General features: G+C 33.6%; 1 protein-coding gene across 3 annotated transcripts in view; it reads right to left on the reverse strand.

The window, feature by feature from the left end:
• LOC145283558 (uncharacterized) overlaps window positions 1–18,116 on the reverse strand; it is an 83,633-nt gene that overhangs the window by 14,213 nt on the left and 51,304 nt on the right. The window contains exon 9 of one of the 3 annotated variants that reach the window (XM_080132443.1): window positions 15,773–15,814. The exons of the other annotated variants lie outside the window; for them this stretch is intronic. Coding sequence (XP_079988569.1) covers window positions 15,773–15,814 — 42 coding nt within the window. The remainder of the gene's footprint in view (window positions 1–15,772; window positions 15,815–18,116) is intronic. 3 annotated transcript variants of the gene reach the window in all.

Here is an 18,116-nt window from a genome sequence, read left to right on the forward strand (position 1 = left end):
TAGCAGATGCACCCGCCCAAATATGACAACAGTACTCCATATATGGGCAAATGGTGGCCTTGTAGAGATACAGGATACTTTCAGGCCTAAGTAGCTTTTAAGTACAGTAGAGAGAGCCCATCTTCTTAGCAGCAGCCTTGGCAATGCTCTCTTTGTATGTGTTCCAACTCATGTTCTCTGTGAACGTTAAGCCGAGAAGTTTAAAAGAAGTATTTTCAGGTAATGTATCTTTAGTCATAGCTATTGGTGGTTGAGAAAGTAATTCTTGTAATTATTGAAGGAAACAAGCTTAGTCTTGGCAGCATTGAATGTGACCATCCATTTTTGTCCCCATTCCACTAAAGATATGAAGGCCTTCCTCTAGTGTTTCTGACATTTCCTAAGATATGTGTTCATTTATTTTCCACTTGTGCCTATAATAGAGCATGGTGTAATCAGCAAATATAGCCATCTCAGAAACAATTTTAGCAGGGAGGCCATTTATGAATATTAGGAATAATAAAGGTCCAAGGATAGACCCCTGAGGTACACCCACATTTACATCATATTGTTTAGATGTACATTTCTAAATAAGAAAATCATTTTTAAGTGATTAATGGGAATTTGTAGACATTACAGCATAAATCTTGCAAGTTTCAATTATTGAGTTATCTTCCTTTTGCAGACGACGCTTTTCAGTTATTCATAAAATTTTATTTTCTTATTTAAAAAGAAAATAACTCGATCAATTTATGTGATTTTTGGAATATAATATTTGTCATGATACATACATGAAACAAATTATTTTTGTTTTGTTTTTTTTATGTGGGAGAATTCTAGACAAAGATCAAATTTTATTTTATTGGTGACGCCATCAATTTATCAGACCTAGGATATTGAGTGATGTGTTAAAAATCAAATTTTCTTAAGTTTTTCAGCATTGAGAATACAAATGTCTTTGTAATTTTTTTTTTTTATGTCTATACGATTTTTATAAAGTACTAATCTTCAAATGGCAAATATCACAATTTGAGTCGATTATTTTATTACAAATTACAACTATTGTTACAAATTAAAAAAAAAATAGAAACATCTGAATTTTGGGTGCAAATATTGGTTTTCGATGTGAAAAAATACTGTTGAAGCAAATCAATGGTTTGATAATTGTTCCTATTTACAATGCCTCCCCACGGGGCAGAGTTAGACACCAGGGTCGTTTTTAATGTGGAGAAAAGGAATAAAAATAAAAATTGTCTCAGTCGTGAAGGATTTCTCCTCAACTGACAGAACAAGAAATTGAAATGCAGCATCTGAAGAACAGATACTACACTTTGATCTTGTTTATATATTTTATTGCTTTTAAAAATTTTGAAAATACAATTAAGTAAAAAACAAAAGATTTTTAAACAACAAAATTAGGCACAAGGCCCTACAAGAAATTGGGGAGGGGAAGGGTTCAGGGTCTTTGTGACTAAAGTGATTAAAAGTAATAAATGTAAACTTTGGAGTCTTACTCTTGACTGGCAACATTTACCAAAATACCTCATTCACTCTATGGATCTTAATCTAACTAATAAATCCCCAGCGTACTACACTTTGATCTTGACTCGAAGGCCAAGGAGAAATTTGTTTGATAATGGTTTGATAATTGTTATTCAAAGTCTATTTTGTCGGAAACAATGGTTAAGAGATGGTATACTGACTTTAAATGTAGTTGTACAAACAAATGATTGCTGAATGCACAGTTTCCCTAAATTTGTCAGTTTTCCTCGAAAACATTTTTAAAAATCCACAAACTTGTATACTAATATAAATATGTATAAATCAATATTTTATATTTATAAATGAGAATTGTTGGAATCGGGAGTGGCTAATCATTTTCTACAACCTGGCCTAGGACCATCAAAACTGGACAGCAATAGTTTGAGATACAGTTTGTGCTCAGGAAGAAGCTGGCTCAATCCGACCAGGATGATAGCCGCTAAAAGTATGAGTACACAGTTATCAACAAAAGTTTTTGGATCACTCTCTCCCACAGAAGAGACATTGCAAGTCTGTCTTTGCTCTGTCGTTATTTTCATTTGAAATTAACAATTGAAATGAATGGCTCTCGTTTTGGGGAAGAACTGTCTTGACAAGCTTCTGGAACTGACTTTCACTTCTGATCTGAAATGGAACATATACATCAAATCTGTTGCCAAAATCACTGGAAAAATGGTTGGATCATTTTACCACTCCAATCACCTATCTGCATAAGAGCCAAGTATGTCCTAAAATGGAGTACTGTTGTTACATCTCAGCAGGAGCTGCTCTGCATACCCTATCTTGCCTTGATTGATGCTTATTTCAACCTCTTTTCCACAGAAGAGACATTGCAAGCCTGTCTCTGCTCTATCATTATTTTTATGGCAATTAGTCTTCTGAGCTCCCATTTATGGTCCCCTCTTACTAAACTTTCACAACACTCAACTAACTACAACCACTATGAACAATTTTCCCCCCACTCTCTCTCTGTCTAAATCTAAACGCAGATTCCATGAACAAAGCTTCCTCTCTTAGAACTGTCCGCCTGTGGAAAGGAAATCTGTTCCACTGGCCTGCTTCCTGTCTGATTACAATATGGTAGCCTTTAAGTTCTTGTTGAGCCATCCCCTTAAATAATCAAATTCTACCCAACCACCTTACATTCATTAACCCTTATCCTTGAGTGGCCCCTGGGCCTTGATAAGTGGTGACTCCTTTGTATAAAAAAGACATTTTTTATTTATCAACAGAATTGTGAATAAAATGAACTCATTTTTGCTTTCAAGATGTCAAGGATAGTATTACCATTTGGATTATGTCATTCGACAGATTACTGTTATGAGATATACAGGGTGTCTTAAAAATGAACTTACAATTTAACTGTCAGCAGCATTGTCTGGAAAATAATGGTCATCAATTTGTACATTTGCGAAGATGAATCTTCAGTTAGATTTGTCTTCTGTAGTCAAAGCTAATTTATTTTACTCTATATACATAAGCAAAGGTTTTATCATAAATTGAAGTGTGAGTACATTAGTACATTTTTGAGACACACTGTATATTAAAGTCATTATATATATATATATATATATATATATATATATATATATATATACATACACACATTCCATAAAATTATACATTTGACAAGTGATTTACACAAAAGTATTTGTTTCATTACTGAAGGAAATCAGGCTATATATATATATATATATATATATATAAGTAATTTAACTAGTACATATGAATAAATAACAAAGTTATCATTAAGATAGCTCAACAGTACAATAATAGAAGGAAAGGTCCTATTCATGGGTTGTAAAAACTTTTGAAATATTGTTTTCTTTTTCTAACACACTGATGAAGCCCAAGCTGTGAAAATTATAATTTGATGTACAGTTACATTCTTATATGCCAACACTGGAGGCTGAAACAATTATATGCAATGCTGTGACCAATAAAAGAAAAACTTTCTGAAAATGAGTAAAATACTTATGTCTATCCCTAATAAATTGGTATCTTTAAAGAAAAAAAAAAAAAATATATATATATATATATATATATATATACACACACACACACACACACACACACACACACACACACCAATCGGGTAGTAGATAAGAAAACTTTACTAGACAAAATCAAATGTAAAATTAGTCCCAATCAAATAAAAAAGCTCAATACAATTACAATAGGAAGTAGAGCTGGACACAATATACATAAATGAAAACCTCAAACAATGATAATCTTTGTTTGAGGTTTTCCGTAGGAAAATAAATTTTACATGTAAATATTAATTTACAGTTTTCATTTATGCTTCTTGTTATATATATATAAGAATTTATAAAATGGATACAATCCGACGTTATGATGTGAAAAGGAAGCGGAAGACCAGAGGCTTGACATTTCGCCCATATTATGCAGGCTTTTTCAAGAGGTGTGGTCACTGACGAGAGGGTCGATGTTTTTAGCTTTATATATACTGGGGGAGTGTATGCAAATAGAACTATTATAAAAAAAAAAAAAGATAAAATATATATTTATTAACCAGTGTCTAGATTATTTTCGTGCAATATTATTTTAGATACGTGGAAAGAAATGTTAAAAAATCTTTTTCTCTGTTTGATAGTGTTAGTAGAGTTAGAGATAAGAGCAGATTACAGCAGACGGCGTGTTGACCTACTATGCCTATGCTTTAGGGGGGTCGCATTTTCGAAATCGAAATGATGGTCATTTTCCATTATGTGACCGAAAAGAGCATTAAGTGTATTGTTATTCTTTATGTCTCTTTTGTGTTCATATAATCTTTTAGCAAGGTTTCGCTGCGTCTCTCCTACGTATATCTTGCTACAATCAAGGCACAGTATGATATAAATTCCGGCTTGTGTTAATGGTTTATTATTGTTAGTTTTAGATTTCCGAGTTAAATCTTTTATCATTAGAGAGGTTTTCTGTACTATTTGAAAGGAGAGACGCAGCGAAACCTTGCTAAAAGATTATATGAACACAAAAGAGACATAAAGAATAACAATACACTTAATGCTCTTTTCGGTCACATAATGGAAAATGACCATCATTTCGATTTCGAAAATGCGACCCTTCTAAAGATTATACATAGTAGGTCAACACGCTGTCTGTTGGAATCTGCTCTTATCTCTAACTCTACTAACACTATCAAACAGAGAGAAGGACTTTTTTAACATTTCTTTCCACTTATCTAAAATAATATTGCACGAAAATAATCTAGACACTGGTTAATAAATATATATTTGTTCTTTTATTTTGTATATTTGTATAATAGTTCTATTTGCATACACTCCTCCAGAGTATATATAAAACTAAAAACATCGACCCTCTCGTCAATGACCACACCTCTTGAAAAAACCCGCATAGTATGGGTAAAATGTTGAGCCTCTGGTCTTCCATATATATATATATATATATATATATATATATATATATATAAAAGGTACTTTGTGTGTGGGTGAATTTGTTCCCTGTGAAATCCCAAATGGCTAGGACGATTTTTTGTTTAAATTTCACATGTGTACTTTATTTGTCTGAGAGTGTTCATAGAAAGGTTTTGTATTGGAATGCCTTTCATAAGTTTCGAAAATTGATAATCAAAAAAATCTGATTAAAAAAAGGAAGTCTTATTTTGACTTTATACAGTCGAACATAACAAGTGCATTTGAGAAATTTTACCACACAAGCAGAAGGTTTGGTGCATAAAATCAACAGTAGTTTCTTTGATAAGATAGAGGCACGTTCAAAATGAAGGTTTCTGTTTAGAGCACAACTGAACCATGATACTAGATTTTTGCATTTTAAACTTTAATTCAAGCCATTATATATAAAAATAATTTTATAAAATCAACCGTAGGTTCTCTACAGTGCAATGTAGACTACAATGCATTGTGGACTAAATCACTGCAAGGAAGCATGTGAATGTTCCTCTCAGTGCACCATGGTGGGTCTCTGACTAGAACAGGCAATCAATTGATTTGATTGAAAAATAATTGATTTTACTGATTTTGATGGCAATAAAACTATTGGATGTGTGGAACATTCATTAATCCTCATTGAATCACAGGCAACATCAGGTCTCCCTGCTTATATATAATGTTGTATGCATTTTTTTTTTTTTTTTACACGGTGGTCACCACTTATCAAGGCCCGGAAGCCACTCGGGGATAAGGGTTATTGCAAGTACAGTACGTTAGTGTGGAGATTTAATGAAGTGTTTATTTAAGGGGGCGGTTCATTAGGAATTTGTTAACGTTGGACTTGAAGACATCCAGGTTGTAGTCAGATGGGAAGCAGGCAGACGGAACAGAGTTCCACAGGCGTGCAGTTCTAAGAAAGAAGCTTTGTTCATGGAATCTACGTTTTGATTTAGGCACAGATAAAGAGTGGGGAAAATTTTTCACAGTGGATTCAGCTAGACGGGTGTTTTTTGTGAAAGATTGGCGAGGGGGGACCAGAGATTGGAGTTCAGATGAGCACTTGCCATGGAAATAACGATAAAACAAGGATAGGCTCACAACGTCTCTTCTGTGGGAGAGAGGTTTCAGGGTAGAGAAAAGGGCGTCTCCTACTAAGCCACAAAGTCTATTTTGTACTCTGTCAAGGCATGATAGGCTGTTTTTAGCAGCTCCTGCCCAGATATGGCAGCAGTATTCCATCCTTGGACGTACTTGGCTTTTATATAGATAGAGAATTGCATCAGTAGTGAGATATCTTCTGGAGCGGTAGAAGGATCCCACCATCTTTCCAGCGACCTTGGCAACAGACTTGATGTACGTGTTCCATTTCAGATCAGGAGTAAAGGACAAACCCAGAAGCTTGTCAAAACATGGGGCTTCTCCTAGACGAGAGCCATCCATTTCAATTGATGCCAAATGGGGATCAGAGCGTTGATGATGTAAAGATAGGAGTTTGGTTTTGGATGCATTAAAGGTAACCAGCCACGTCTTCCCCCACTGAACCACACGCTTGAGATCAGAGGAGAGAGAATCAGAGAGACAATAACTGTAATAATATCCCAACCCTAACCTCCATACGTTAGAATTGCTGTATAACTGAGAGTAAACTAGTCTTAATAGTATGTTTTAACTTTGAACTTGGTGTAAATTTGTTTAACTCGGATCTATAATATATATATATATATATATATATACAAGGTGTTTTCAATAAGTTTCCAGACTTGTTTGTACAGGCATTTCAAATTGTTGAAAATTCAGTATGTTATTGCTATACATCTTATGAGATGACTGACCAATTTTTATGATTTTAGGTTTAAATGAACAGCTATAGCAGGAATTGGAATACACCCTACTAAAGTTTGATTGTCACAGCTGGTGAATTTTAAAAATGTAATCTGAACGTGAGGACACTTTAGAAGAAAGATATGAAATAAAAATCTGTTTTAAACTCAGAAAAAATACAACAGAAACGTATAGAATGCTTCAGACTGCTTTTGGACTATTTTGCATAAATCGGGCATCAGTTTTTGAGTAGCACAAGAGATTCAAGGAAGGCAGGGAGTTTATGAGGTATGATGAGAGGTGTGGGAGGAGTAAAGAAGTCAGAACACCAGAGTTGATTGGCCAAATAAAGAATTTCATGGATAAGGATTGTCGTGTGTCTATAGAGACAATACGTGCAGTTTGATGCCAGTGTGGGAACTGTACACAATTATTCGCAAGGAACTGAAGATGCAGAAGATTTATGAAAAGTTGGAGCAATGCACTACTCCACAACTCCATCCTTGTCACAGACTATTTGACCAAGATAGGCATTAAGAGAGTTCCTCACCCTCCCTATAACCCAAACCTTGCTTCCTGTGACTTTTGGTTATGCCCTAAGCTCAAGGAAAACCTTAGAGGCTGTCGTTATGAGACAATTGAGATGAAAGTGGCTGTGACGAGGGTCATTGACACGCTCACACAAGAGGACTTCCACGGAGTCTTCCAGAAGTTGTTGGAACAGTACAGGTGCATTGCAGCCGAGGGAGATTACTTCAAAGGGGACTAGAGTTTCATATATGTACTATCAACAAGTGCCTATATGAAAACATTTGGAAACTAATTGAAGGCACCTTGTGTATATATATATATATATATATATATATATATATATACACACTGTGTGTGCAAAATCAAGACTTCAAGACAAGATGTTGATGGCAACAAAAAGTGTATTTCATTTTACATTACAATTGTTTCAATGTCCAGTTCGACAATTTCAAACATTATATCGTTTGAAAATTTTCAAAACCTAGCATTTCTTCAGACTTTATGAATAAACACACGTTAGGCAATGTAGCATTTTTTGAATAGAAAGAAAAAAGAGGGGGGGGGATCCCTAACGGGAAAAGTGTGTTTATTCATAAAGTCTTAAGAAATGCTGGTTTTTTGAAAATTTTCACACGATATAATGCTTGAAATTGTCGAACTAGACATTGAAACAATTGTAATGTAAAATGAAATACACTTTTTGTTGCCATCAACACCTTGTCTTGAAGTCTTGATTTTGCACACACAGTATATTAATGCTCAATTATGAAATGTGATAATTTTGTAACTTAATCCTTAAGTCAACCATTTTTGGCTTAAAACCTATTATTATATGAAAATTTACTGAATTACACAAACTCAGTATATTACATATAAGTCTATATATATATATATATATATATATATATATATATATATATATATATATATATATGTTTGAATAAACGAAATTGAATTTCAAAAAAAAAATTAACCGACTTGACAAATATGAAAACTAAAAATATCAACACAGAAACCTGTGTAAATCATTCATGACGTGAAATATTTAATTTTGTAAGATCCAATCTTCATTTCAGATATATAGTTAATCATGCAAATGAAAATAGTGAAGTTCAATATTGATAATAGAGCTTCTGTAGATCTAATTTTGGTGTCAACAGTATATGGTAACAAATAGATTTCTACTTTTTGGTCAGAAGAACGCAATGCAAAAACCTACTAGTCACCATGTTTACAAACCTACTTAAGAGGGTCATTTCAAAAGTAAAGACTTGTATTTCTATTTTTGAAATTCAAAAAGTTGAAGTGCTACAAAGACGATAATGGTACCATTAGAACCTCATCCCAGAAAATGACTTCAAGTTAATCGAAAGCTCAAGAAATAAAGTTACAACAGGAAAATGAAGTTTTGGAAATATTTTATTTACTTCACAGTCTGTGAAAACGCAATCAATAGATCTAATAGGAACAGAATCGAAATGTCAAGACAATACTGATACTGATATATAATTGCATATACATCCATACAAGATGGAGAAATTTTTGTAATTTTTTTTTAAGTAGGGGAGCTTAATGTATAGCACTAATAAAATTAAGAAAAGATAAAAGCAACCAAAAATTTAATTAACTCTCATTATAAATTTATTTCAACCCAATAGGGTATTTTCAAATGAGTAAACTAGTAAAGTGTATCATTATTTTTTTTAGTTGATCGACAATCTTTTTTTTTTATTTAATTTTCTTTACTGTTATTTAACCCCAAACAAGGCATAATGCCACAAAGTCATAAGGGGCTACTATTTGAGGCCATATTTACAGGGATACTATGTAGGGAGCTGAGCAGCGAGATGTCTGTTCACATTAAACTTGAACTTTTGCATGTCAGTATAGTCGGGGAAGCAGGGGCTCTTAGATGGAATTCCAAAGTCTAGTAGTTTGTGGGAAGAAGCTATTTGAGTAGAAGGCGTTACAGCATCTAGGGGTCTCTATAGTGTAAGGGTGGAATTTTGCTGCCTGTCAGGTTTGTCGCAGGGGTATTAGTGCTTTGAGTTTGTCAGAGCACTTTCCATTAAAAAACTTGTAAAACAGGCATAGGGATGCAACATTTCAGCAATGGGACAGAGGTTGGAGTTTGTTTGATAGTGCAGAACCTATTAGGTTGGCAACTCTTTTTTGAACCCAGTCTAAGAGCAAGAGACTAGTGGTAGATGCACCAGCCCAGATGTAGCAACAATACTTCATGCATGAGCGAATAGTGATTTTGTAGAAATACAGGATACTCTCAGGTGTGATTAACTTTCTAGCACGATAGAAGGAGCCCACTTTCCTCACAGCAGCCTTGGCAATTACCTCAATGTATTTGTTCCAATTCATGTTGTCTGTGAATGTTAAGCCTAGAAGCTTGAAGGAAGTACTTTCAGGCAGTGTGTATCATGAGCCATGGCAATCAGTGGTTGAGAAGGTTTTTTTGTAATTAAAGAAAATAAACTTAGTCTTGGCAGCATTGAATGTTATCATCCAGTTTCAGCCCCATTCTAGTACAGACTGGAGGTTTTCCTCTAGAGTTTTAGCCATTTTCTTAGATATGTATTTATTTGTTTTCTCCTCAAGTTTGTTATAGAGCATAGTGTCATCAGCAAATCTACCCTTATCAGAGACAATTTTATCAGGGCGATCGTTTATGAGTATCAGGAATAATAAAAGTTCAAGGTTTGACCACTGTGGCACACCCATATTTATATCAGGGTGTTTTCATATACTACCATCAAGGACGACCTGGATTTTTCTCTTATCTAAGAAGAACTTGATTACGTTAAGTATACGTCAAGTAATATATTATTTAATTTACATGAGAAAACCATAATACAAAACCCTATCAAAACCCTATGTCTAGGGCTATTGACCTAGCCTCTCCTGCCTTTTCCAGTGCGTGATATATACATGCAGAGATTACAGTTAGGATATCTGCAATAGAACGGGCTTGTATAAATCTATAATGTCAGTCAAAAAGAAGTTTATTATCTATGAGGTGGTGGACTAGTGCTTGATTGATTAAGGACACAAAGATTTTGGCAAAAAGAGGAAGGTAACTAATGGGGCGATAATCTGTTATCAGATTACTCATTTGAAAAGGCCCTATTTGATTGAAGTAAATTTATAATGAGATTAAGTTAAATTTATGGTTGCTTTTTTTTTTTCTTCTTTTAACTTACGACTATAATGATATATGTAAAATCAAATTTACATGAGAAGACATCATGTATGATCAACTATATGAATCAATTTTAAATTAACATGTGCAAGCTCAATAGTTGATGTAGAGCAAAGAGAGTTTAGTTATATATATATTATATATAATAAAAATTTTAATTTAAAAATATCATTTTTTCTTAAATACCAAGTTCTATTAATAACTTAATAGTGCAGTCAACTAGAGCTATAAATATTTTTAATACATTAACAACTTTGAATACAAGAAAAAACTTGTTATGAATGCACCATTGAATTCCTAGCAAAAGTATATTGAGAATGATGATAACTATGAAGAAATATAAGTACAAAAGATATCTTGTTTTTAATGGTGTCAGAATTCTTCAACTGCTCAAGTTACAAAAAAGAAATCTAGGAGACTTTACTTTTGGAAGTTCCTTTGTATGACAAAGCACACTCATCCTTTGTATGACAAAGCACACACTCTGGACGCCCATGCACAGTCATCATTCATTGTTGGTAAAAGTACATTCTGTAGCACAAAAGGTTGCTTGTTTTAATGGTACAACTCCTGTCTTCATAGCTCTTCAACTTTTTGAGTTTTAAAAAATAGGAGACTTTACTTTTGGAACAACCCTTCTGTTTATTTTATTTGTTTGCAATTTTAAACTTTATTTTATGCATATTTTTTCTTTTCTTTATTTTCATTCACAATTTTGTTGCAGATAATTGATTTCTTTGAAAAACTTTTTTCACCGTAAACAAGACACATTGCCACTTGAAACGTAAGGGACTACTATTTGGGACCATGTCTATTGGGGCTGTGAGAAGATGAGCAAGGTGTTTGTTCACATGCCATTTAAACTTTTGCATGTTAATACAGTCATGAACGAAGGAAACAGGGAGGGAATTTTAAAGTCTAGCAGTTCAAGGGAAGACACTATTAGAGAAGTTTGTCTGTCATCTAGAGACCTCTACAGTGAAGGTGTGAAATTTTGCTGTAAGATGGGTTTGTCAGGTGTATGTACGTTGAGGGGTACAAACGCAATGAACTCATCCAAATGGGAATATGTCTTACTTGGGGGGGGGGGGGGTGAACAAAAGTAAAAAAAATTAATAAATAAGAATTGTCAATGCCTTCAAGAGCTTAAGTTAGGAAGCAAATATGGAGACCTGTAGCTGCCTCCATATTGTCACCAGAGCCAAAGGCAGGTTCTTCAAGCAAAACCCACAGAAGTTATAAAAACAACATGACTTTAAATTTAGAAAAAGTAAAACTTATTTTTTTCCTAAACAGTAATCTTGCAAACAAACACATCCACACCCTGTAAGTAATCAATATATCTGAACAGTAAGATTTTACAAGCTATCAATGTGTTCTCATATGTTACTATTTTACTATAAGTCATCAATCACATGTTAATATTTCACAAGCCATCAATATGTCCCCACATATTAATATTTACAACAAGCCATGAATATAGCCCAACAAGTTAATATTTTATAATAAACGATCAATGTCTCCACGTGTTAATATTTTACAAGTCGTCAATATAAACCCACATGTTAATAGTTTACTATAAACCATCAATGTATCGACACATGTTAATATTTACAAGAAGCCAGTCATCTCAATATTTTAACTTATTAAGTTGCATGGTATCTAATTTGTTTACTGTTGCATTGAAACTTTGTCTAATGACTAAAAATGGATTAGAATACACAAATTGAAAGGAAAAAAATTATTTAGAAAATGAAATCTTGACTCTCCCATACATATGAGACTGGGTACATATATTTTAGAAATCAAGAATCAATGAATTCAAGATAAAATTTACACATTATGATAAGGAGCAAAGCAGTTCACACAAAATGTTACATTGCACTTTTGGCAATAAATTATTGGTTTACGGTTGCAAGATTTATCTATATAAGTTCATATATCATCTAGCAAATAGAATTGCAGCAAATTTCACAAGAATTTTTAAGAGAATTCCAAAAACTGTTGGACATAATTTGATGAAAATTGATGAATTTTATCCTTTTTTCAGACGAATTATGCAGCAAGCAGTAATGCTACATGTTATATATTTTAAAAAGAAATTATTTGGTATACTATTTATAGGACAGCAGGACCGAACGAGCTAATATATAATATGGTACTAAAAATTAAAGACAATAGTTAAATCATGTCAAGCATTTTTCTTTGATACTAAAATATTTGAATAAAAATATGTATCAAATTGTGAAGTTAAAAATGAAGATTTATTCTTTAAATTTACTTTTTCCAATTTTAGATGTTAACATTTTCTCAATTAAAAACACTGTGGACATCAAACACTACAATAATAAAATCATAAAAATTTCAAAGCCACAAAAGAAAATGGATTTTAATGTTAAATTTTTTAAACTTATAAAATATCCAAACCTAAAATCTGAAATAAAAATTTGATTAACGTTGAAAAAATATACAACACATAAAAAGAAAATATCAACAAAATAAAATACTTAAATTTCAAGATTTTTTTCTTTTTGCGCCTTGATGCATCCATACAGCTCGATACGAAGCTTGGTCAGTAGTTCAATCACATTTCAGTTTAAAATAGAATTTTTGTTGGTTAGTCATCCTTAAGCTTGAATAGAATTTTCAGTGGTCTGTCAGACACAAGTTTAGAATATCATTCTCAATGGTCTATCAGGCTTATGGGTAAAATATCATTTTTAGTGGTCTGTCGAGCTTAGCATTGAAATATCATTTTGTGGTCTGCCAGGCTTAATTTTGAAAATAGCATTTTCTTTAGCCTGTCACATTCAAGCTTGAAATCACATTTTTAAATGCTATTCATATAATAATAAAATTGTCTTTTTTGTATGAGAAAGACAGATGACAAAGTTTATATGGATGATGTTACGAGAGTTAATCGACATCAGTTGACCGCTTTCTCGACAGAAAGTAGTCAAATATGTATCAAAGATGCTCATATGGAGCATATACACATAACTCCGCTTGGAAGAAGGAATAGTACAAATAAAAGTAGAATATTTGAGCTCACATCAAAACACATCTTCCCTGGCCAGAGTTTTAATAAAGATCTGAACTGTGAATTCTTGTTATGTGACAACACTGGTATGTACCAAACGGTGTTCATTAAAGATGGAGAACGTATATGTAAAGTAGAGTTGTTGTGTTATAATTCTACTGTGTTTAAAAGAATGATATATGAAAATATAATATGTTTTTACTGTCAGTGACGGTTGTGGATAGTTGTTTGTTGGGAGGTAAATGCACCCACAGGAACTTGAAGGGTGGATTCTTCTCAGAGTCTAAATTGTCAACTAACATCTTTTTTGGTTGTTATTATATATAACCATTTGTAACCACCTGAAATGCTCCCTTGGGACAGCATTGTTATTGTAGCCACACTTCAAGGGCGTTTTATTCGGCCATTACCATTTCATTGAATTGATCTGATTTTGGTTCGACTTGAATACAACTTATTTAATTATTGGAATTCTTTTGGGATGAGTAATTTGTATATTTTTTATTTATTTATTCGCGGACTATTATGCTCATCTTTTATAGTTGTTGTTTCACTTCTTTGATTACAGCTTATTTTGAGAGGGAGTCTGTGTTTTTATGTTGTATTTCTGCTGTGTTTAAAAGGACGATGACACATTGATATATATATATATATAAAAATATAATAATATATCTTTATTCTTGGTGACGGTTATGCAAGATTGCTTTGTAGAAGAAAGTCACACACAGAAATTCAACTGGTCGATTTTTCTCGGGCCCAAATCGTCAATCAATCTCAATATTCTTTTCATTAGTGACCACCTGAAACACTTTGAGATGGTGTTTTCCTTGTAGCTATACCCCAAGGGCATTGTTGTTTCATTGAATTGACCTGATTTTGGTTCCACTTTATTACACCTGCATATACCTTTTGCCAAACATAACCTTTAAAATATCATACATTTAACTTATCTTTTTTATGACAATCAAGTTTGTTATTTCTTTCAATGCAAGTGCCTGGTGTCAGGTTCATCATTTTTCTTCAAATAACCTTTTGGTACATTTGATAATTATTTTATGCTGTTTTTATTTTTTGCATTCGTCAACAGATGCATGTTTTTATCAAAATGATTTTTCAGTACACATATTCTGAATATTTAACAGAAGGCAATACAACGCCGTTTCTTAGCCTGTAATTCCCATCAGTCAGTCACGCTTATGTTTTAAACATTATTTTCACTGCTAAATGCAGAGAATGATGAATACATCTTAAGAATGGATCACATTTTGTTAAAAACTGTATGGTGCTTATCTAGAATTACACTTAATAAAAAAAACAAAAATTACATAAAAATCTTTATGATGTACATATTCTTCATGGAACAAAGATGTAATATTCCAAAAATTATGTACATTGATCAAGAAGTTCTTTTTTTTTACTAAGAAAATCAAGATATATGCTTTTTAGTGATTAAAAAGTTCTATTTTGAACACAGTCCTTGTACCCCTAGACGTAAATACTCCCAACAAATCCGACAAGCAGTTAAATCCCACCTCTACACAGTAGAGATCCCCAGATGTCAGAAAGCCTTCTACTGTAATAGTTTCTACCCTAGGAAACTTTGGAATTCCCTTCCAGGTTCCTGCTTCCCTGACTGTACTGACATCCAGAAGTTCAGGTGTAATGTAAACAGATATCTTGCTGCTCAACTACCTACATAGTATCCTTGCAAATTATGTCCCAGATAGTAACACTCTACATCACAGTGGCACTGTGCTTTGTTTGGGATGAAAATACAAAATACAATAAATAAAAATTTTGTAGCCAAATTGAATTGTCGCCCTTGAATTTCCTGGACCCAGTCTTGTTTCTTCGTAAAATTTGATTTTCCTAGTTTAAAAACTTAAAATCAAAATCTACTTGGTCAATTTACGTAATTTTTGGAATATGATGTCTCCATTCCGTGACAAGTACGTACATCAAAGATTTTTCTGTATTTTTTAAATAAGTATAATTCTAAATAAGCACCAAATGTATCTCAAAATAAATGAGAAAACAAGGACGAACAAACAAAAACATGAACAACAAGATACACACACACACAACATGGCTTTTGTTGTCTTATAGCGAGATTTTGTTTAGACATCAAAACTGTCTACAGTTAAAAAAAAAAAAAAAGATGGATGCAAGTGAGAAGAGGAGGAAGACAACATCTTCATGACTGAACAAGTATCTCACCTCCACTGGGGTTCGTTCACTAACAAATGTCTGCCCAGTTGACTGCAGGAAAATAAGAAAGAGAAAAACGGTTTCATCAGATTTCAAGAGCAGGGTGGGAGATGGCGGAAGAGCAGAGAATAGACAGACAGGATGGAAGATCAATAATTCCATCAATACAAAAAGATGAACAAACTGACAAGATGGACAATTTGAAATGATGATAAAACTTTAAACTAAAATCAAAAAAAGAAAGGAGACAACAAAACCGAAACGAGTAGTCAACCACCTCAGCAGAAATAACCTCCTTAGTGACATGCAATATGGTTTCCATTCTGCTAGATCTACAGCTGATGTGCTAACAGTTATATCCCATAGGATTAGTGAATCTCTCGACAAAGGCTTCCTTTCTAGGGCAATTGCTCTTGACATATCAAAGGCCTTCAATAAGGTTTGGCATAAGGGCCTACTTCACAAGATTTCCAGCTACGGTATAACTGAAAATGTTTTCTCAATAATTAAATCATTTCTCTCTGATAGGTTCATAAGAGTAGTGGTTGATAGGCAGCAATCAGAGGCCCACAGTATTAATGCTGGAGTCTCCCAGGGGTCAATCCTGGGCCCAACTCTCTTCCTGATATACATCAATAATCTCCCAAAACACATACTTAAATCATTCGTTGACATCTATGTTGATGACACGACCATCTACGGCAACACATCAAAGACCGTAAATGACAAAGTTCTCTCTGATTCTCTCTCCTCTGATCTTGAGCGCGTGGTTCAGTGGGAGAAGAGATGGCTGGTTACTTTTAATGCATCTAAAACCAAGCTCCTAACTTTACATCATCAACGCTCTGTTCCTCATCTAGCATCAATTGAAATGGATGGCTCTCGTCTTGGGGAAGCTTCATGTTTTGACAAGCTCCTGGGTTTGACCTTTACTCCTGATCTGAAATGGAACACGTATATCAAGTCTGTTGCTCGGGCCGCTGGGAAAATGGTGGGATCCTTCTACCGCTCCAGAAGATCTCACTACTGATGCAATTCTCTACCTCTATAAAAACCAAGTATGTCCAAAGATGGAGTACTGCTGCCACATCTGGGCTGGAGCTTCAAAAAACAGCCTATCCTGCCTTGACAAAGTACAAAATAGACTTTGTGGCTTAGTGGGGGATGCTCTCTTCTCTTCCCTGCAACCTCTCTCCCACAGAAAAGATGTTGCAAGCCTGTCTTTGTTTTATCATTATTTCCATGGCAAGTGCTCATCCGAGCTCCAATCTCTGGTCCCCGCTTGCCAATCCTTCATGATAAACACCCATCTAGCTAAAACCACTGTCAGTAATTTCCCCCACTCTTTATCTGTGCCTAAATCAAAATGTAGATTCCATGAATATAGCTTTTTTTCTGAGAAGTGCACGCCTGTGGAATTCTCTTCCATTTGCCTGTTTCCCACCTGACTATAACTTGGACATCTTCAAGTCCAACATAAACAAATTCCTGATTAATCACCACACTTAAGTAAGACACTTTATCAAATCTCCAATACCAACTATTACTACGATATTATCATATTGATTATTGTACACAAAATAACCCTTATCCCTAAGTGGTTTCTGGGCCTTGATAAGTGGTGATCTCCATGTAAAAAAAACAAAAAAAAAACTGGTTCAATCAAAAAATGTATCAAGAATTTTCGTCAGTTTTGGTTTCTTTGACAACAAATCAAACCTTTTGGTATCATTTTAATGCATAAACACAATCCGCCTAGTGTAAAGGATTCATTGAATAAATGTTGCTATTTTATACATGGTTGGATGGAAAAATTGTGAGTTCATACCTTCCTTAAAAGTATTAGTGAATAAATAACCATAATCATCAATCCAAAAGGATTTGAACTCTGTATTACCAACTCCATAATCTGCAAAGTTATCCATTCCACCAATAACGCATTCTCCCTCTGATCTTTACCAAACAATTTTTTTTTTCAAAAGATCTTGACTTTATAAAAATGGAAATATCAAAACTAAAATTTAAAGCTTTTAAGCTCCTAGGAATACGGAATCCCAGTGAAAATTGACAAACGGTGCAGTTTCATGCCTTAAGACATGTATATTTGAATTCAGCACCATGGAAAAACCACTATATAGACATACATATCAAGTTTTTGAGTAATATGTAAAAAGAGTTCCAAAAAGGCATGTTTTTATAGCCCTAAAAATCCCAGCGGGATGTGAACTAGAATTTTGCCAGGGTTATCCATACTGAATTTATATTCAGAACAATGGCTTCCACATTTTGGCCAAGTTTCAGGAAAATCTAATGGATGGATCAAAAGTTATGGGGCAAAACATGTCACTTTTGG

Source organism: Euprymna scolopes, chromosome 8, assembly GCF_053919585.1.
Source record: "Euprymna scolopes isolate OS-2025 chromosome 8, ASM5391958v1, whole genome shotgun sequence".
Classification (NCBI taxonomy): domain Eukaryota; kingdom Metazoa; phylum Mollusca; class Cephalopoda; order Sepiida; family Sepiolidae; genus Euprymna; species Euprymna scolopes.